Here is a 22,630-nt window from a genome sequence, read left to right as displayed (position 1 = left end):
TTTAGACCTGCTGGGGAACATCACCACAGGCGAACCATTTTGCCTTTTGTGCTCCTTAGGGGCTACTCACTGTCAGCCTGGCTGCTAGTGCTTCAAGCACACCCCGTTCCCCTTGTTAGAAAGTGCATCTCACAAAAACTTAAGCAAGATGAAACAGCCTCTTTTGGCAAGGAGTCACTGCACACTCCAGCCAGCAGGAAACGAACTGGTCAGGAAGAAAAGGAGTAAGCTCCACTCACTTCAGGAGGAGAGGTTTGAATAGTTTATTTTGCCCAATCAAGAGCCCTTCAGCATAATGACACATTCATATACACATATATGAACATTTTTTCTGAAACATTAATGTATAATACATTTTAAATTTAAAATACCAGCTGCACAGGTATTTTTATTTACAAAAATATTCCATACTTAATTTTTTAACTTTGTTATGATGACATAGTTCAGTTCAAGTACATATAAGTAAAATAACTCTAGGCAATCTAACATAGTTGTGTTTGTAACAGTACAGTTTGCAGTTCATATGAAACTATATTTGTAGACAGATGGATTTGCGACCCTACCTAAAATGCATATTCCAGTAATCACCCTCAGAAGAGCTAGTGGGGCTCAGCAAGACTTAACTGAAGAATAAGTTGCAATGAACAAAAAGAAAAAAACCCACACATGTACACACTAAGATATACATAAACGAGAACTGCTACACATCAAGCATGCGTACCCACAAAGTGGGCAATGTTAGAGAAATTTACTGATTTTTTTTTTTTTTATTTTTCCCCCATGGTGCTGGTACAATGAAGCAGTAGCATAACTAGAAAGCAGCATGTTTTCCTAGTTCTAACCACTACAGAAAGCAGAGCTCAGGTCTAAAATAACACAGTACTGCTTATTTACAATTCTGTTTTAAAAGGGACTATTTAAAACATGTTCCCACCCCTCTCCCTTTGCATCACCTATTACTGAATGGTAGTGGTAATCCACATACAACTCCTTACATGTTTTCAACTGAAACAGTTTAACTTCTCATTATTATTTGCCTGGTAATATGTAACTTAGGTACTAACAAAAACAAATACAAGTGTTAAAGAAACCTACAGCTGTATGACTTAAACATTTCTAGGCACTTTACATGAAAAACTAAAAGCAATACTGATTGACACCTTTCATTTGATTGTTCTATGTTTCTGTCTTGTTTCTTTTTTTTTTTTTTTAAATGAATGCCCGCATCTTTAAGCCTAAACATTATACAGTGTAAAAGGACCTAGAAACACAATACAGTTATCTGGCTTGAAACAGTAATAAAGTAAATGATATCCAGCACATCTTTATAACATGCATAAGGAGAAATTGGCCCAGCCTAACTTAGCTTTTCATTGAAAACTGAAATAAAATTCGTTTAGCTGATTCACCTACACTACACATCCTTTTTCTGTTTTACTTACTTCTTCCCCTCAAACATCATTAATCTCTGTCAACGAAGTATTTGAAGATTCTGTGGTAGTAGCAAAGCTATCACTATCCACCCAAAAAGATTTACATAAATTATACAGGAAATTGGCTAGAATGAAGAAAAGGTTTAACCAACAAGTTACCCTGCAACTCGGAGAGGGAGGCAAGGCGCTGCACACCAACCCCCCCCCCCCCCCCCCCCGGAACTTCAGCTGCTATCAGTGCCCACCCGGCTATGTTAAACCATGATGAGAAAGAAGAGGGCATTTGAGCCACAGGCTGCAAGTTTTCCAACTTGTTCAGTACACAAAAAACCCCCTGATTTACATGTAAAGAGCTGATGTGTAATCAATATTCATACACTACTCAAAGAAAATACTTATTGGACAAACCTCACTTCAATTTTGGGGAATTTCAAAAGTCCAAGGAATAAAGCTGAAAAAAGTCTTTCATGTGTATACCTAAAAAAATAAAATCATAGAAAATCAGTCAGCTACAGACTGCAGCTATTGAGAAAACGTTTACATTAGTTTAGTTTTCTGAATGCACTATCTTCCCTCTGCATTCTTAGGGAATTATTTAATAATGTTTAAAATGGGAAGTAAAAATAAGTATGATTATTTTCTGCAAAGCAAAATGGGCTATTTCTTTTCATTGCTTAGTAAATGTATCATCTCGATATGAGATATGAATGTATTCATAAGCTTAAAACAACTTCTTCTATGGATAGATAATATACATACTTTAAGTACTTTGACTTAAAAATTTAACATAAATCTTTAAAATTAAAGGTAGAAGTGTACATATAAAAATTATTTGAAACTAAAAGTATATTTTAAGCAGTATGTATAAATATAACAGATTTTATTGTATTATCTAGTAACAAATCTGAAAGTGTTGCAGTAATTTATAAACTGAATGCCGACACAGGATAAGTGCCTTTAATTAGATTCTATATTGTATATATTTGTATATACATATTTTGCTAAGAAAACACACATTCTAAATGATAGTCACATAATTAGCAATTGTGCCCTAAAGAAATCTGTTCTAAAGTCTTCATGGAATGTGTGTGTTTATATACAAATAATGAACCTGAACTGCACAAATGTAGAAACAAAATTAAGGAATAAAATACCATGATTGAATTAAAGTGCAGGAAAAATTCAAGTTTAAAAGTTCGGGTAAGATCAGTGCCATTAATTAAGCAAAAAAAAAAAAGGGAAAAGAAAGGAAAACAAAAAGGAAAAAAGGAAATGAACTTGCTTCCAAAAATCCTCCTTTGGATGTAGCTTTCCAACATCACCTGCCATGCAAGTACCACCTCCTCAGGCAAAAATCTTTGCATAAAGATGGACAAGGAACACTGTTATATATTACTATATTTTATAACTGACTGTTTGCTGAAGAACTGGAGATGCCTGTGGTATAACACTTTCAGACTTATTTGGAATACACACATATTTACACATATCAACATTCAAAAGTTACAGTTTGGCAGGACTAAGGTGAAGAAAAGCTTCTTCAGTTTACAGTTCCTAATGAGACACACTACATAAAGAGATAGGTAGCAGCAGTTTCTTACACTTCCATCCGAAAAAATAAAAAAGTAATAGCTCAATTGTATTTTATAGTTTTCCAGACACTCTAAAAAAAGTTTCACAACTAAAATGCTAGCAAAAAACCTGGGGTGCTTCCCCCCAAAGATTTCAGTCTACTTTGCTGTACAAAAGGTGCACCACCAATAGCAGAATAAGATGCAATGATGTATGATCAACTTCCTTCCACACAGAATGAAAAAGGAACGTTTTAGACTAAAATTGTACATAGCCCCTTCTATTGACCAAGAACCACTTCTGTATTCATCTCATGAACATGTCATTAGTTTTCAAATCTAGAAGCATGCCCTGAATATTGCAACAGAAAAAAGGATTCAACTATGATAAATTCTTTAATACCAAGTAAGCCGCTACTCTTCTTGTACTGGCAGATGGTCTTTCATTGCCTCTTATATTTTTGCTTGCTGGTGTTGTCAAATGCTTCTTGATAGGAAAGTTAAATATGCTTTCCTTTCAAGCTGAGGTCATCCATTGAACTGATACCATGATTTGCTGAAGAGTACTTTTGCCATCCTCTCCCCCAGAGCCTGACCTGACTAATTTACCAGGATTCTGTTGCTCTGAAATATAGTTCATCTTCACAGGTCAAATAATAATCAGTCACCTCAATTTATAAATGTGGGTTAAGGAAGGGGAGAAGTGTCAGCTAGGGTGTTTTATTTTTGGAAATGGTATGGATAGCAGTTTATCTAGTTTTCTTCCACCTGGATTTTTAATAAAATGGTGTTAATTTAAATATGCATTAATCAGACACTAAAAAAGAAATTAATTACCATGCAGAGGCAAAAATTGCGTGGCAAGCTGAGTTAAGTAGCTGGAGTTAACATTGCCTCAGTAGGTATGTGACAGAGCCATCAAGAAATCATAATGCTGCTTGTTCAAATTGTCACATTCTCATTTGTTAAGTTCTTTGAACAGTGGACATGGAATGGCATGCTTTCATACTGGCAATAGAATTCACTTGTCTTTTTTAATAAGATGTTACTATACATAAAATCAGAAAATGTATCAATTTGTGCTACAAAGCCCAAACATATTTGCCTTTCATTTGAAAAATGAATTAAGAACCATCAGTAACTTCAATATTTTTCATCTTTTAAGTGTTTTGTAAGGTTGTCTTACCTATGTACCTGCAACATCACTTTACAATACAAATATAATCAAGGTTTTGCTTTGGGAACATTCAGAAAGTGTGTGGAAAAAACCCCACACAGAATGTGATGCTTGGAGAAGCAAACCCATATCATTAATTTCAGACAATGTAGACCTATCAGCTTCTAAGCACTCCCTTTTATAAAACAAAACCAGTCAGTAACTAATCTTGCTTTGAGGAAAAATGTCTAAACAAATTTTTTAAATGCAAACATTTATTTTAAGGAATCCTCTTTTAAAAAGAGCTCTGGTCATTCCCACTGTTACAGCTTTAGTGCAGCATCCATTAACAAGTTAGCTTAGCTATATTATTTACCTCACCCAAACTGAACATTATTTCACCAGTTCCTAAGTTTTAGTGGACGCTTACCACTGCTCACATTGAAAACACTGCTTTACAGGCTAAATTCAAACTTTAGGCCAACTGCCTTTACTGCTGGGTGGGGCTGAGATAGGTACTTGTAAAATTGCTATACTAGCAGGATTTGGAAATTTGCTAAACAATATACTGACAATTATTAAGTATTAGATACTTGCCATTATTCATGCATCAGCACCTCCATGGAGTGTAAAACTGTTTGAAAACCTGAGTCCAAGATTATCTGATTTCATAGTAAAAGACTAAAGGGACATCTAGAACTTAACTTTTGAGCAAAACTATCTCAACTCTTTCAATTAATGGCTGTAAAGATACATTCTGTTAAACATTTATAAAAATTCACAGCATGAATGGAACTTACAGCCAATTCTAAATGTTACACAAATGGAACCAATAACTATTTTTGGCAAAAAATAATATTTAACTAAACATAAGTTGAAGTATTCTTACCACAATGAAGATGTTACCACATTTCACATTGCACGGCCATGACACAAACGAGAACTCCCAGCATGACACATTCCAGTCATATTATTCACTTGACTTTTTTAATGCAAAAATTGTGTATTCTCTTGTTTTGCACTTCACACAATATGATGTGAATACAAGAATATTAGATCAGGGGTCCAAGAAAAGACTATGCACAGATCAACTATGTATACAATTTTCAACATGAAATCTTCCAAGCTTCCAGCTTTTCCGATAAAAAAATGACAGCAAACTTCAACTCTTCTTCAACAATAATGGTAAATATAGTGAGTCCTACAGAGGGTAAGTGTAAGTCAGCTACCGTCCAGCAAGACAAACAACTTTATTCCAGCTCTTGGACCCCTGATTTATTGCCTCTCCTCACAGGAGGGTATAACACTGGCAGCAATTACAATAGCACAAAAACTTTTGGCATATGAAATATTAACACAGGATTGACCCTGCATTGCCCCTGCCCATCTCACACTAAGCTTTCCCTTTACTCTCTTTTCCACATGTTCTAGTTACCTTCTCTATTCCAACTCTCAGCTAACTAACAGCTAAGAAACACTCAAGTTTGGTTTTTGTGTGTGTTTCTTTTAAATATAAAGCTCCTCAGTTAAAGCCACGACTGAGGTAAAACAGTGTGTGATTTGTGCTAGGAAACAACAGTATCCAATGGTGAATACTCCTTTAAATTTCAATGGTCCTGCCAAAATTAATGAAAACCAAGATTTTTTTCCATCAGGACAAAATTAAACAGATGTAATTGACGAGCGTCATCAGAATTGGTACCACTTCTTGTCTTTGTACTTCAACATCATCTAAAAAACAAAAAACAGTTTCTAATTACTGTTTCTATAACATACCAAAAAGTACAATAATACATACAAATTATATGCTTACAAAGCAGCATGAGAAAGCGGGACTTTAGTAAGGCTTCTCAAAACTGCAACAACATTGCTGAACAGTGAGGGTTTAACACAATTAATTTTCTAATGGTAGCATCACTGCTGATGATGTAGCCTCAGATAGAAAAAGACATTTTCAGGAGAATGGGAAGGCTGCACAAGTGTTTAGGGGATGGAAGAGATCTGCACAAACATGGAAGAGAACAGCCATCCTATGTAGTTACTAAGGGAAAAACTTAGCTTGGATTCATGGGGAACCACAGGATTCTCACACGAAGCATTACTCTTCTTACCCAATTCAGTGACAAATTCTTTAAGTAATGCGAACTGAGACGCAATTTTGGAAGTCTGCATGTCACTCAGGTAGAGGGTATACTCTAGACCAACATGCCGTAAGACAAAGCTGCTTACGTTAATACTTAATTATTAGGAGTAATGTTTGATAGATAAAAGTGAAGTGTCCTTTATCAATGATATTGCATTCCCTTTAGATACCTCTAACATGCCTTTGCAGAAGTCAGTTACTTGCAAATCTTGCATTTATTTGATAGAGAATCAGTTTAATGCTCTGAGTTTAACATGCAACAGACTCACCTCATGAGCATGTTTAGAGAAAGAATCAGCACTGTAAAGCATAGCTGCAGTTTTTTCTTCCAGTTCTCCTAGTTTCTGTCCTCTTTCATCTAGTGCCAACCGGGCCCGTGCTAGTTCACCAACTACACCAGATGCTGCTCCTTTGACACCTTCAATACCCCCAGGCCCTGGAATATGCTGGGCAAGACTTCTTGATGCCTTCCCAGATGCTGATTCTCCAACTGGAGGCAATTGCAAAACAGCAAAAACATAATAGTAAGGTTTTCTATCATTATTATGTAAATACCAGTGTAACTTAGTTTATAAACTGAGATGTCATTTCTTTGCATGGACACTGAACTCCTAATCATAGGTATGACTATGAGCAATACTCACTACTCAATGTTATTAGATGTTACTATTTAATAAAATTGAGACTTTTCAAATGTATTTTGGAGTTTCCAGGCAGGTTATAAAGTTATAACCTTTTCACAGCTCGAGTGTGAAATAAAAACTCTCTTAACAGTGCGGGCACAGTCATCAACAGAATTGTGCTGGTGAAGTGTTTTTTAACAATATAGCTTGCTTCACAGGGAAGGTGTTGGGAGTTCAGCAAGACAAAGCAGGAGAACTTTGAAAACACAAGCTGTGGTCAGTTCTGGAAGTGCTTTGCTGGTGCAGCCAGCCAGTGTGACTCCACCAGCAGAAGGTCCCTTTAATGGAAGTTCAATTTTAGATTCAGACACCTGAGAAGATTAGGTGTCTATGCCCTCATTATTGTAAAAATCTTGTAAAAAGAGAGGCACGTAAATCATGAAAAGACAGTACAGCTGTAAGAACAAATCAGCTCACCCTAAAGTAGACACCCATGAATAGTCAGCTGAACAGTTCTCTATACTCCAGTGACCACACTGACTACAACTCCTTTGCTCATAATGGGACATCAGCCACCTAGTTCAGTCTAGACATATAATGGACATGTCAATCTCATGCTGAATTGTATACTCCACAAAAATTTGAATGAAGGCCAAAACATTTTTGGATGCTGAAGTCAAACAAAATAATCTTTAACTTTTTTTAAACAATTAAATTATGGTTAAAATATTTTCTTTTTTCTCATCACTAGGAAAAATAATATTAACTTAAACAGGTTTTGTTGCAGTATTTAAAGATTTTTCTGATTTGATTTTATGCTCCTAGGAAGAATGATTTAGATTTCAACACACACTATAAACATTTTTAGTCCTGGGAATTTACAGAAAGAAGGGAAATCATTTCACTTACTACAGATTCTGCTGTGATCCTCATGTTAAATATGACAATTCAAAAGACATCTGAAAATGTCTTTAAAATAGTCATTGAACTCACTTTCAGGCTACAATTCATTAGGCTTTTCCCCCCATTCAATATTGTTTTACTGTTGAGATCTGAGCCAAAACAGGTCTTTCTATCAAAAGCCACAAACAAAGCCTGAGACTGAGTTATAAAAAAATTTGTAGTCTCCTTAAAAATAGGTCAGAAAAGTCAGGGCAAAATGGTGGAAACTTGAAATGATGTAAACAGGTAGCTTCTAAAGTTACATGAGTGCTTTTCTGTTGGCATGAAGAGGCAGTTTTTCTCTGTCCCAGTCATACTAATTAAACCTATAATTTGTGCATGCAGATTTCTCTAATAGAATACTTGACCAACCTTTCAAAGTATTACACTCATATAAATACAAATGGAATTTTTAACACAGAAAGTGACCTCTAAATATTTGATATTTGTTCAAAATGTACAGGCACAAGTACTAAAGAGTAATTTAATTTTTACTGGATAGGTCAAAAGAAACAATTAAAAAAGAAAGGATAGCCAGGGAGCCTTGTCTGTTTTAACAGCTACGTTTCATGTTAAAAAGGAAACAGTTCTCCTCACAAATAAACTTGCATAATATGGTGTTTCAGCTAGCAAATATCTGAATAAGTGGAAGTTGTTTTCCTTAAATATATTAAAATGCCGCATGCAATCACAGTAAAAAAATAAAGCTGTGATCAAAAACAATGAGAAAATGATAAAGCAATAAAAACTGCCAAATCTGAATTTTACTGTCCTATGAACAGAGGACTGAATTGAACTACCATACAGTTCTGTCCTTGCTCTCATTCTTAAGGCATCTCTGCAAAAGTGAAATGGGAAAAAAGAATCTAGCAATTGAACTGAAGTAAAATGGAGTTTTAATTTTCTCACTGTCCAAAATAGTGTTCTTCAGAACCAGCCCCTTTCAGTTTAACAGCATTAAGAAAATCATGGTCAGTACTATACACTTCCTAAAGATGAATAAAAATAAGATCAGTTGTCCCATTTCTTGTTTTATAATCCACTCCTGAATAAATGAAGTAAAGCAGCCTGTGAGAAAACAGTACCAAGCTTTTCTGATCTTGTTGGTAAAGTGTACAACACAAAAGCTATGAAAAAGCAGTTGTCATTCCCTTTTTTACTTTCCTCTTTGCAAATGTAATGCTCTATTAATACAGGTAATACATTTCTCAAGGATCACTGGCTTCCTTGGGTAGAAATACCAGAAAAATAACAAATACTAAAAACTTACAGAGTTCTTCTCTGTCAAGTGACTGTGCCCCACCTCCGAACAGGCCTTTAAAGAACCCCCTGTTTGGTGCTTCTGGTGTTTCTACAGGAGTGAAGAGCTCACCCAACATTTCCTTTGCAATGAAGAAGAGACACAACAAGACATACATTATTTCACACACAAATTAATGGAATATTCTTTCACTTTAAGGATTTATTTTGTGGATTTGAATTTCAAAATGACCATGCTTTAATAGGCATCAAGTTGATAGGCTTTTGCAAGGTGATTTAGGAAATAAAAAAATCAAAATGTATTAGGAAATCTGTTCTGATAGGTTGAAATTCAGTAGCAAAAAAATGTGTTTGAGTAAAGCTGTGTTTGCCCCTCAACAACTTGGGCAACGCCCCTGATTTTGTTCTGTTAAAACTATATCTACAAATACTCATATCTGTGTGTGGTATGAAAGTACAGCTTACAGCCTACATCTCTGCTATTTCAGTATTCTATACAGCTTCCAAGCTGAAGCATGGCTGAGAATCTTTTCAAGCTGTTAGTAGCCCTGAAACATAACGGCTTCCTTCAAGTATCCCGAGTTAGCATTCCCCGCTTGTGCCAGCATGTGCCTCCACCAGCATTAATTGAACAAGGGAGTTTTGTTAACTGCACACATTAAACAAGGAAATTTCCTACCGATCAAAAAGGAAATTAAGTAAGAAACTGTTTCAAATACAACAGTATGGACGAAACAGTAAAATTTAAGAGTAGAAGAACTGATTCATCCTGAATCAGACTCTCCAGTGAGAAGAATCAAAGCACAAAAGCTGAAGTGCTTGGCTTTATGACAAATTGAATTACTGTAAGCATTGTGAATCTAGAACCATGAACCTCAGAGTATATCTGTCAGAAAACAGTCATTTTTTTAACTCATTACCTGAAGGTTTTCACATGTTTCTTGACTGTAGGTCAGCCTCTGTATTTCAGTTGGTGAGACAAGATAGAGTGCTTGTCCATTATTGGTGAAGCAGAATGTTCTGGCTATCCGCATATTGGTGAGTGGCAGGTAATATACATCCAACAATGGCCTTAAACTTGGCAAACTTAAGAAAAATAATTTAAAAACACATTAAATATAGCAGAATTATCTATTCTTGATCAAATGGCTCATTTTTAAACTGCAATACAGTATTTTTTCTTCACCATCTGCATAAGTACCACTAAACAGGGTATCATTTTATGCAATTACAAAACCTCAAAACAAATATGAGATTTTTCAAGGTAGCACCTCAAAAGTGAAATTTAAACATCTGCATCACAGATGCATGTAAAAGCATCATTTAAATGATTCTGAGCATGTAAATCACAGATTCACTTAAAGCATTATTCAGTAATTACTAATGAAGTATTTTGATAAGTATCTGCTAAAAGTTTACAATTAAACAACCTGCCTCTTCTCTCAGGTGAAGAATTTCTCCTTGACTAAAAATAAAAGTCAAGAACACTTGGAAATACACAGGGGTGTGCTTTCAAAGGAAAACAAAATTCAGTAGCCTCAAACAACAATCTTAGGAATTATGTCCACCTTTTTTGTCTGACAGCATATTTAAGAGGAAGTCCTCTTAAAATAAAGTTTGCTTACCTTCTATTTTTCTGATTCTGAACATTAACTGCAGTACTTACTGCATCAAGCTACTGAAGAACAGATGCAACACACTCAGGCTGTAACAATGCTCTTGTTACCAAACATTCCTCTCTCTCAAAGTAATAATAAATGCAAGTAAAGTGCTTGAACACCTGATGTCTTGATAAAGAGAATCCAAAATAAACCACTGCCTCAAAAACATCCCCTGTGAAATTTTTAAAGATATAATTTACACAAGACTAGCTGCAAATGTACCAATAATACATTAAGCAGCTTCTGCTGCAGATACCACCTGCATAAGATTATTATTGCTAGAAACTAAAAAAGCAGTAAAGGGACAAAGTGAAGCCAAAAGCAAAGAAAAAGAAAGATGTAGTATCTGCAACAGTAAGTGCTGGGTGGCGTTTTTTTTTGTATGATACTGAGATTTCTACATGTTAAGCTTGCATTTTACAGATTGTGGATTGTCTCTTAGCAGGAGACTTCATCTATGACAAACAAAAGGAAGGAGAACAGGTAACATGACTTTGTAGGCAAATTTTACAGGAAGAAATAAAAAAGCAATATTCTTTTGTAAGCACATAACCCAGAAATGATACTTCTGCCATGCACGTATCTAAAATATGAATATTCCTAACAGTGAGTTACTAACAGGGAAGTGCTTTGCTTCAGACCGATGGAAGCATAAAACATCCTTACAGCTTCAAGACAAAACACAAAAACATTAGATCAGGTAGGACAAGCATGACATCCATGACAGCATTTTCAACCAAATCTGTAACAGAATAGTAAGTCCTATCTAAATTTATATCAGTAGATAAGTATTGAGCATCTAGGGTATGATACGATGCTCTGACAACTTTATACAAGCAGCACGTGAAGTCCACTTCCCAGCAGCAATTCAGGCTTATGAAATGGAGTTAATACTTGGAGTTCAACTTCCCTACACAATGTAACAATTCAATATTTATAATTTAGCACCTACCCCTACGCAAACTTCTTTAGAAAACAAAACGAATCCTGAGGAAAACAGTTGTTAGAATATATGGCACCTGAACATTATTAAGTTCAGTTTTAATTAGTGAAAAAAGAGTGCTTGCCCTGCAAGGTGAGCAGCATTTTCTAGAGGCATTTAGAATATAAGTTGGGACATAGATCAATAGAGTTAACTTAACAATCAAAACTTATTTTTTAATTGTTGTATACATCAGATCAGCTTTAGTTTTATTCCAAACAGCTTCCTGAAGAGGTATATTTTTTAGAGAATTTCCCAAGCTGAGAGCTTGTTTTTGCAACCTTAAAAATAACCTTTTAGGAATTTTACTGGCACAATTTTATAATGATGTGTTCCACACTGATCTTAGCATTAGCCAGGACTAAAATGTAGGTGCAAGGGTATAGATATACACACACTACTATTCAGAATAAAATAGCATTTGGAAATATTCGAGAAAAAGGACATGTTAAAATTACATAGGCAACATGTAAGTACATTCAAACATTACTTTTACATGTTTAAACTCATAACTTAAACCCCTTACTTCAGATGACTTATTTCTATACTACAACTGCTAGCAATTAAGCTTACCTTTATATAGCCTGAGTTTAAGGCCTTTAAGACATGAGCAAGCTACACAACAAAAAAGGTAAGCTTGAGGCAGAAGTGTGATGCAAACCTGCACAAAAATATGCAGAGTTGTGGTCAGGTACCAGCTGACGGTCTGACTCAAGGTAGTTTTGTCCATCAGGGAGTAAATTCACATTTGCGAGTCTTCATCAACTCAAGGACCTGTATCACACATTTGGAACTATTTGTTGAAGTAGTTCCAAATAGTATCCTATTTGTTGAAATAGGGTACCTTGAGCTAAACTGATAACTTTTTCATGTGTTAAGGCATAACTAATACGAATGCGTCATCAAAACTATCCAGGCCCAAGTGTTAGAAGTTCATCAACACTGAGTGAATATAGATTTTTTATTTCATATTCTTATGTAAAAGGAAACTTCTTATCTAGCGGAAGACTATTTGCTCTTTTTATATTTAAGTTACTTTCAAACTGGTCTTACCTAAAAGTCATAATATGTCCATTGGCACAGAAACACGCAAGGCAGATACTGTTACTCAATGACACTATATCTCCACGAAGAACAAAAGAAGTCTCTGTTATGTTTTGCTTATAAATACAGTTCTGGGATGGCAGTGAGATAACTTTTGCTTGCTTTTCCGAACATATCACTGCATATTGGTTTTCACTGATTTCCTGAGAGGAAGAGGGGGACACTGAGACAGGTCGTCGCTTTTTCGATTTATCTTTTTCATCTTTCTCTTCAGGAACATTGTGTTCTCTCCAGGGTTCATGTGCTGGTGGGACCAAAGATCCTGTGGTATCCAAAAAAGCCATTCTCAAGATTGCCCCTTTTAGCCTCAGGATGGTTCCTAGGAAAAACAAGTTGAGCATATTTCTAAAACAGTTCTCAAATTGTCTTTCAAGCTACAAAATATTCCTTTAAGAAGCTAGCAAAATGAAAAGAAAACAAGAACTTCGGCTTGCCTCTGTAGCAAAACAGATGTACCCACCAAACCTTTGGATGTTTATCTAAAAACCAATGAAGCACATGCAAGAGGACATACATATTCAAGAAAATGTTAAACCAGTTTTCAAGGGTTAAGTGTATGCATACTCTTCCATTAACTTCAACGGAAATGTACACATTTATTAAGAGAGCCAAGCTGGGATGCACATTTGTATTCAAGTTCAGTGTCACAAATGCAACTAATTTCATTCTCTCCTGAGGAGTACAGAGTATGCTAATATCAACAATTAATGTTATTAGAGAAAGGTGAGCACCCTCTTTTTCTTCAACACAGGTTCAGAAACACGCAACATGTGCAGTTCACACTTGAATCCACTTCTTTAGCATAAACTGAAAGAGGAAAAGTTTTCCCTCCCCACTGTTTAAATCACTATCTCTATAGGCCAGATCCTAAGCTAATACATATCTTATTTTACTTATTCACATGCAAGTAAAAACATGAACATTTGCAAAGCACAAAAAAAGTCATACACATGGCGGTATCTTTTAAGGTTCATGCTGCGGATCCACTGATTAAACATACTGTCCAGTCTGCAGCCTTGCCTTTACGATCAAATGCTGCCAAATGCGAGTACTGCTGCCAATACCATACTCGGTAAGCACAAATCAAATACGGTCTAGAGGTCACACTACTCCTAATCACTATTTCAGTCAAATAGCATTGCAATTTGCATGTCCTGATACCATCTGTGTGAGCAAAGTGGAGCAGAGCAGCATGAGACAGTGGCAGCAGGAAAGCTAAATCTATGCCTAACAGTACTTTCAAGCAAACCATTAACACACAATTACAACAAAATCAGTTGCTGTGTACCAGAAAAACAAGATACAAGATCTCTCACAGAAATGCACAGGAATATTTTATCACTAATAATTAAAGCTAGTTGTTCAATATACAACCCCTAATTTGTATTCCGCTATTTCTGTTTAATAATTGCCATGTACTACACTAAGGTTAGAAAAAATGCATTTCTCAGCAAGTATACATTAAAGTGCTATTTTTATATTATATGAGATCACATTTTCAAATTTGCAACTTAAAAACTGGTAATGAAGTAACCAATCTAGATTGTCAACCTTAGTAGCTAAATCAATGAAGTATATTTTAAGTTTCAATTAATCCATTATTGATAAAACCATTTTCTTTAAAAAAATAAGAACAACAATACTTTCATAAAGTATACTTTAGTCCATCTGCTTTGTACATACCACTAGGAGAAACAATTACTGGTTGAAGAAGTCTTTGCTCTCCTCCTGGGGGTAAGTTCAGTACAATGACAAGCACCGTACCCAGTGTGGTCCCAACCCACAAGCATGGGGAGGGCGATGTATCGGCCTTTCTTGTGAAAGTCTCACAAAAATGAAGAGCTGAAATTGCCTCGCGTGACTCTTTATCAATGCTAGTTACACTAGAACTCCGGGATCGACTGAAAGAGTTGTCTTTGACATCTGAAAATAAATCAGTGTTAATTAAAAAGAATGGCAAAATGCAGGCATTAAGAGAATTCAGATTTTGTTTCTTGTTCTTTAGCATGAGGTATATACTAAATACCATTCTATTGATTATTACTCCTGTATTCTTCCTTAGTCATATTTCCTTTTGGCCCAGTTTTCAACACCATATCCTGAACAAAGCACCCAATCTTTTTTTGCAGAGGTTGCCGTTAGGTAATTGTCATGAACAATTGTTATGCATATTTCTGTCTTCTTGGGACAGAGACTAACAGTCAAACAGGACTCCTTTAAAAAAAATTGAATCACAAACCTCTCTGCCAATTAGTTCATTGGTCAGATTAAAAAATATTGGCTTCTATGGAACACAGTTTAATAATCTGATGAAGATGCAAGTGTTTTAGTTTAAGAACTGCAGTGACATCCAGACAGCATGATAACATGTAACGACTCACAATAATATTGTCCCACTTTAGGAAACTGTATGGAGGAGGTCTAACAGGCTATTTACACACATCCAAACTTTCAGTAAGAGAAACATCAAATGCTACCAAATGCCACCTGGCACTGGTATGCAAAGCTGAAGATTCCTGTTTTGAGTACTGTACAAAATGGCACTAATAAACTTTTCAGGACATCTTGCTCATTGCTTAGCAAATAAGGGTCTCGTAACAGAGTGAATTCTAATATTAACAAAAGCCTCAAACCAGTAAATGTGCTGCTTTGTTTTAGCTGTGTGCCGTCTGTACATGTGGTGATACTTAACACATCAGCATGTCTGAATTTATCTGTGCATTCACAAATTAATGCTTTACTTTAACTCATCATTCCAAAATTTTAGCACAAGACAACCCTTACTAGTAAAAGCTTGATGCAATTTATATAATGACTTTTAAAAAATTAAGTTACTGTTTTTGATCTTTAGGTAGGGTATAGATGCAACAGGCATCTTTAAAGCAGGATTAAGAGCTAAAGAGCAACATTTAACCACATACTTTCTGGAATTTCACTATGCTAATTGCATTACATTATTGCAAAACTTTCTACAAAGAACATCTAACATGCACTTGAAAAGCATACAAACTAGATTTCAACTGACTAAATACAGACATCTACTCAACAGTGAATCTTCTCAGGATTGTCTTATTCCAACAAGGATAGAAAAATTACTGTCCTGCTGAATTTTAGCTAAGTCAAATGTAAACCATGGATTATAACAAGAAACTAGGTCAACCACTCAGATGTTGACATCCTAAATTTTCACATTTAAAAAAACCAAATGCAGAGTGAAACAATGAAAACAATTATTTATTTTTATAATTCTTCTAATGACCACAACCTCTTAAGATGCTTGTTTCTTCAGGCTTGAATATTTATTAGCTTAATGTTTTTTCAACTCTAACATGGATTAAACAGTCTGAATATCATTGTATGTTAACTGCAATAGGCATAAAATTAAATATGCATTTGCTGAGTTGCATCTGGTTGAGTATTTGAAGAGCACGTGTACAAATTCCAGACGTGTTGGAATGGACAGGAAAAACCCCATAAAAATTAACTTGCCAGACAATACAGGCACTGCGGAGAGTGGACATTCATTCAGGAAAGAGAACTGGGGGTAAAGAGTTTAACTACGTTACTGCATATTATTTATCCTGAAGTCAAGGAAGAATCTATGGTTTGTTAACAGATTTGTTTCAGCTGAAGAGGAAGGTACAGTTTGATGACCCACTACACACCACTTCATCAGAAGGATGGAAAGATGAGGCTCTTTTGAGCCACTAAAGGATAGGACCTAGTGGCAATGGTAAATTAATAATCTGGATTACAACACTGAAAAGCAATGGTATAATGCAGATTAGAATATGTTCAAGATAACTTCTGTTTTAGAAGGTGGAGGATAAATACAGAAGCACATACTTCAGATTTTGTTTTGGCTATTTAGGAAGGAAAAGGGGTAGGTTAAATATCTAAAGACAGAAAAGTAATGTGAAAGAACGAGATCATGGAAGAGTAGGTTTCAAGAAGCCATGGAAAGAACAGAGAGAAAATGATAAGGATAATGAACTTGGGAGAAAGGCATTTCAGCTGTCTCCTAGAGCCAGTGCATACGGTCACATAAGTGACAAAAAACACAAGCAAGCTGACAATCTCTGAAGAACATTAAACAAAAGCTATCCCACTAGGAGAAAAGATAGAAGTAAAAAAAAAGATTATAATTGCCTAAGCAGGTTATTTACAGACCTGAAAACCTAGAATTTTACACAGAACAAAATGAGGCATCTAAGATATCCACACACATGCAAAGTCAAGCAAAACCAGTCAAAGGCTATTACAATTTGGAAGGTACAAACTATTTTATGACTATACCAGAAATGAGATGACAAAAAAATTCATTTCAGTAGAAAGAACAGCAAATTTTAAATTATGTAGAGAATGCTGAAACTTTCAGGATTAGAAAATACTGAAATAATTTCAGCATTCTCTTTTCTCCAGTCTTTATAAAAAAAAGACAACTTCTAAGTACTTATTGCTATCAAAGAACTGGGAGTAAAACAACAGTAGAATTAGAATGAATTGGACACTATTAAAAAGTACAAATGTGGGCCAGTTTGCAAAGTATTATAAAATTCACCCTAAACTGAAATTATCCTTAAACCATTAGTAAACATAGTAAGGAAGAACAGACACAGATTGAAAAGAGAAATCAAATTTTTCTGCTCTTTCATGCCAACAAGGTCACAGTTAAATCCCTCCAGTTGTGGGCACAAGAGTTGTAGAAAGATGAGAAAAAATTCCAAGTCCAGAGGAGATTAACAGAAGCCATCCTAGATTTAGACAACATAACCTAAAAAAGGAGAAGGAACTGAACTTTGTAAATTTATCTGCAAAAATGAAGATTAGAGATATAATGACAACTTTCAACAGCATAAAAGATGGCTAACAGATAAGGAGCACTTGTTATCCCTGTTCATTGTGGAAAGGACAAGAAAAGTTGATCAATCTTCCTTGCTTCCATATTAAAAACAGGAAATTTGTCTATGACTACAAAATATTGGAACTTTCTGACTGGGATTTTTCTAAAAACTTATTTATTGGAACCTCATGAATAGATGAGAGGTTAAATTATCGGACATCTGGATCCTTGCCATAGCAATGGATTAAAGGATCTCTGAGGTTTCTTTCCAACTTCACATTTCCCTGAGTGGAGCAAGCTGTAATTGTAAATTGTAAGTCAGGGTAGTCCAGCTGAGTTTCAGGACATCCCAGTGCCATGGACTGCCTCCTTGCTGACAGCAGCAGTTGTGAAATACACAGTTCTGCAGCTGCCAGTCTGATCCTGGTCTGTCTTCTGCTGCGGTTGTGGTAGCGATTCTGCTGCAGGAGGTGGAGCAAGCTGTGGCAGGCAGAAGACAGCTTGCACATTCAGGCTGCATCTACTGCTGTAAGTCTACAGCTGTCCCCCATCATCTTTAGAGAACAAGGCAGGGGAGCTGGATCTGATCTACAAGCTGGCAAAGTACTAAAAAAAAATCTACTCATTTGTATGCTGTTTTAGTTATGCAATATAATGACCTTTAGTACTACAGACTTCACAACTGAACTGCTTCTTATATAAAAAGTTACTGTGCTTTTTCAAGAAAAATGAAATTCTCAGACTGGTCATCCATCCAAACAGCTGTATATTATTTTCATTTAGAGAGAGTGGTCACAAGACAATTAACATTTGTAAAACTACATCCAACTATTTGTTGAGTGGACCTCAACATATCCTGTTATTCCTAAGATACTTCTTTTTTCAATTTAAAGAGTATCAGATGGTTCTAAACAGGCAGCAATTTTCCTGACATTACCTGCTTATTCATGCTTTTGCTATCACAACACTACTGATAAAGTGAGTGACAGATGCCTAAAAATTATGATAAAAGTGTGATAAGCCAGATACAAGATTTGCAGGCTTACCTTATGATGACAGCAATGACATTTTGTGCCTGAGAGCCCCCAAAAACAGTGGAATTAAAATTTTAGTTCCACGCTTCAGATAAATGCAACAAAGTCATGATAGTTTACATAATTTAGGACTCTTACTTTAACATACTTTCATTCTGTTAAACAGTTCTAATAAAAATAAAATCAACTATGTAAACTTACCTAAATCAGGCTTTAACTCGGTTGGCAAACTTAGTTTCCTGGACATCTTTGCTGAAAAGTGAAGTATATCTTTTTTTAAAAAGAATAAACATGATTCTGCTGGCCTTTATTTGCTTCTTTCCCAATACTTAATATATCATTGTTTATTACATTAATTGCAGTACTTCACAGAATTCCTACTAAAGCAGAGGCTCACTTCCACAAGGGAGGGCTGCAAAGTAAAACATGGAAGATACCAAAATCCCCAAATACAGCATTTTACGACTTTTGCCGAGCTTAATTTCTCCTCAGGCTTCAGGCAGAACTTGATAGACTGGATGAATTTTGCTTTGGCTCAACCTCCAGCTTTATCTCCTCAGGTGAGAGGACAGAATACAGACTCTTGGCTATTGCTAGAAAGTGCACTGAAGTTTACATAAGTAAACATCCCATCCCTTCTTATTCTGCCCTACTTCCTGATCAAACCTGAGGTATTTAAAATAGAGAAAAGATGAACTTTAATTATGCTGAAACATTAATGCACATGTGTAAAAAGCTAGTAATCTGGGATGCAATCCGCAACCTTAGAAAAATGAAGATGTTACAGAGAATAATTATAAAATCAGCAGCATACAAATACTTGCAACACTGTGAAACAAAAGATAGTATAATTTTGATAATATTGCTGAAGTAAAAAATAGCACTTGAACTCATCCCTGCCTTGGAAAATTCTCATTATAGGAACAGAAATCTTGCAGTCCATTTAAAAAGCAGTACATTACTAACAAATGCTGCTATAACAAAAGTCACTAGTAAGCTAGTAGCCATACATCCCTCTTCCATCTTTCTTTCAATAATTACTGCAGAAGGAATAATTTTGATGTAGCTTAACTACTAGACCAGGGCTAGACTCTGAATTTATTTCCCTGCCATATGCTTGAATTTTGATATATCATTTAATTCTTCAGTCTCTTGTAAGGGTAATACTTCTCTACCTAAAGTACATGTTGAGAATAGCCTCATAACTCTGGGGGTACCTTGTAATGGATACCAGTCATAAAGCAGCCTGAATCTTGCCCCTTCTCTCAGCTAAAAATGGAGTTAACTCATTCTAATTATAATTTTAACAGAAATCATTCCATTTTCTACATATCCTGAAGAACAGCATTTAAAGATTTAACAGATTTAAAGTTACTTCCACTCCTTCAAGAAGTGAAATACTTCACTGTATCATCAATTATGCTCATCAATATTGCAAAAGCTAGTTATCTGAATAGTTGAACAGTTTTATTCCTGTCATACATTATAAAAATTTGAGAATAAGACTCCAGAAATAATCTTCTAATTTCCTTCATGTGTCAATGTTACAAAGTAGGTCCTATTCAAATTAAGTTGAAATTACTTACTCTCAGACTGAAATGCTAGTCACTTCAACTTACCTTAGTGCAGGCCCAACTACATGTTTTCTACCCTCATCATTGCATTGGTACTGGCATCTGCCTAGCTTAATGGTGAGGCCAAAAGTCATCTAAATGAAGTTTCTGCCAAGTGTTGTTTTCAACAATATCAACTCCTGTTTCAGATCAGAGCTCGGCTGTACAAACAGAAAACCATGGTACAAAACAGCACTAGTGACCAGGACTCCATCTTTTGCCATCAGCTTGACCTTATATCAGCTTGAAAAGAGATCATGAAACTGCGTGTGGAATTGTGAATTACAAGATGGGCATTCCTCATCGTAAGACTTGTTTTCTGTGTTAGCCATGTAAATTGTAAGAGCTGAGATACTGAACAAAAGCTCAAGTATGCACACAGAAAATTGGAGTTATTTTTGGCTTTTCACAGTTTTTGCCATGTGTGAATACCAGCAATGATTAACTTAGTCACTTTGAAGACCAGAGCAGTCACTTCTGGCTTTTTAAATAGAACGTTTAACACACATTTTTAACTACTTAGAGAAAACTGACAAAAGAAAAGATACTAGGTAACAAGTAATATAGCAGGTAATAAAAAGTACAGGCAAGTGTGTTGGATTCTAAGAGTCAATCCACAGTTTTAGCTTTTTGCTCCTTAGTGAAAGGCCAGCTGTGTGAACTAGGTTGATAAGGTAAAACAAATTTGCCAGACATCATTTTCTACAAACACGGAACTACGCCTCATTAATAGGACAAGAGGATACATGAATTGTTAAAAAGGATGTCGTTGCTAGAAATCGTGAATTAATGTGCTATGCAAAAAAATACATTTCATGAATGTATCAAAAGTCTCAATAATTCAAATGGAAATAGGAAACAAGAACCTATTTAAATAGCAGTAGTGCCATCTTGTGTTTAAAGAAATTAGTGCCTAAAAATGCAACAAGAAAATAGGAGTACTTCTCCAGCTAAGCAGTTTTTAACTAACATTACTTAATATAAAAAACATGCTTGTATTCATATCTGGCTTATAGTTTACAATAGTTTTGGAAAATTCAGTTTTGCTATGCCTCAGATGAAAACCAGCAACTTCTATGACACAAGATATAAATCAGAGAAATGGAAAAGATAGGATGGAGGTCTACAGAGAGAGTGCTCAGTATCAGGCTTTTTACTCCAGTTGTTCAGCAGGACAAAGGTAATGGTGACTGCTCCTGCTGGATGTGGCTGACCTCAAGTAGTAGCTGTCATATCAGAGTTTAATACCTCCCAGTGGTGGTTGCTGCAGTATTTACAGCCAAGACTACACTTCTGCAGCTGGTGTGAGACAAGGAGACAGAGACTGAGGAGCTGTTTTGTTCCTCCTGGCACCATGCTGCTCAAGGCAGCAATGACTATTTTGCTTGTATTTAGACCTACATTTAATACTCCTCTAAATTAGAAAACCTAGAGTCATACACAGGCACACACACACTCCTTCTGTTGTTAATATATATAATTAAATAAGCATCATGAAAGTATGATATTGGAGAACTGTCCAAAAACAACTTTCAGGATTCTTGGAGATTTCTCACAGGTCAGGCTTGAGGGGGAAGGTGTTAAAACATGAAAGGCTACCTTGGCATAACATGTTATATTTCAGCATAGCAGGCTCAACCAACTCAGTGAAGAAAACGTGAAGGCTGAGACATGACTTAACTATCAATAGGAAGCTGTGGCTTAAAAGTAATAGTTAAATTTTATTTGCAGTGGGTTATCCTGAGCTGATACTTACAACGTATAGCATACCAGTTTGAAAGCTATAAAGTGATTTCTCATCATTCCCTACTTAAGGTAACAGTCTAAACCCTTTAGAAAAATTTCTAAATATTAAAGGAGACAAGGATCTTGGTGTTTTGACAGACAAGAGAACAGTTTACATAAAGCCTATCTCATTTAACTTTTTATGAGAAATAACTAAGCAGCTTAGAATTTGTTAGACATACCAAAGATCCCAAATTATTCTATATTGGACAACTACACAGAAGTGAAAGATTTACATTACCAATTTCAAGATGCTTAAAGAATTGAATATTGTACTGGTGACAGTACAATAGAGAAACAGATTATCAATGCTGAAATCTCTAAATTTGATAGAATAATAAAGCCATTTTACAAGAGAGTGTAAGAAAACATGTACTTGATACACGCAAAATTAGATCGAAGTATTGAAAACACATTGGAAGAAACAGTCTTACTCTGGCATTGGGGCAAATGAGCACTTACTATGAGCATGTTAAATTT

General features: G+C 35.4%; 1 protein-coding gene across 3 annotated transcripts in view; it reads right to left on the bottom strand.

Moving 5' to 3' along the window:
- Nucleotides 1-5,849: 5,849 nt before the first annotated feature.
- STXBP5 (syntaxin binding protein 5) overlaps nucleotides 5,850-22,630 on the bottom strand; it is a 109,400-nt gene continuing 92,619 nt past the window's right edge. For all 3 annotated transcript variants that reach the window (XM_059830195.1, XM_059830203.1, XM_059830206.1), the window contains 7 exons: nucleotides 18,954-19,004; nucleotides 14,559-14,798; nucleotides 12,825-13,194; nucleotides 10,049-10,214; nucleotides 9,139-9,250; nucleotides 6,573-6,793; nucleotides 5,850-5,891 (listed from right to left, as the gene is read on the bottom strand). In XM_059830195.1, coding sequence (XP_059686178.1) covers nucleotides 5,850-5,891; nucleotides 6,573-6,793; nucleotides 9,139-9,250; nucleotides 10,049-10,214; nucleotides 12,825-13,194; nucleotides 14,559-14,798; nucleotides 18,954-19,004 — 1,202 coding nt within the window. The remainder of the gene's footprint in view (nucleotides 5,892-6,572; nucleotides 6,794-9,138; nucleotides 9,251-10,048; nucleotides 10,215-12,824; nucleotides 13,195-14,558; nucleotides 14,799-18,953; nucleotides 19,005-22,630) is intronic.

The sequence above is a fragment of the Gavia stellata genome, chromosome 2 (assembly GCF_030936135.1).
Source record: "Gavia stellata isolate bGavSte3 chromosome 2, bGavSte3.hap2, whole genome shotgun sequence".
Taxonomy (NCBI): domain Eukaryota; kingdom Metazoa; phylum Chordata; class Aves; order Gaviiformes; family Gaviidae; genus Gavia; species Gavia stellata.
The sequence above is the reverse complement of the archived record's forward strand: the minus strand, read 5'-3'. Positions and strand labels throughout refer to the sequence as shown.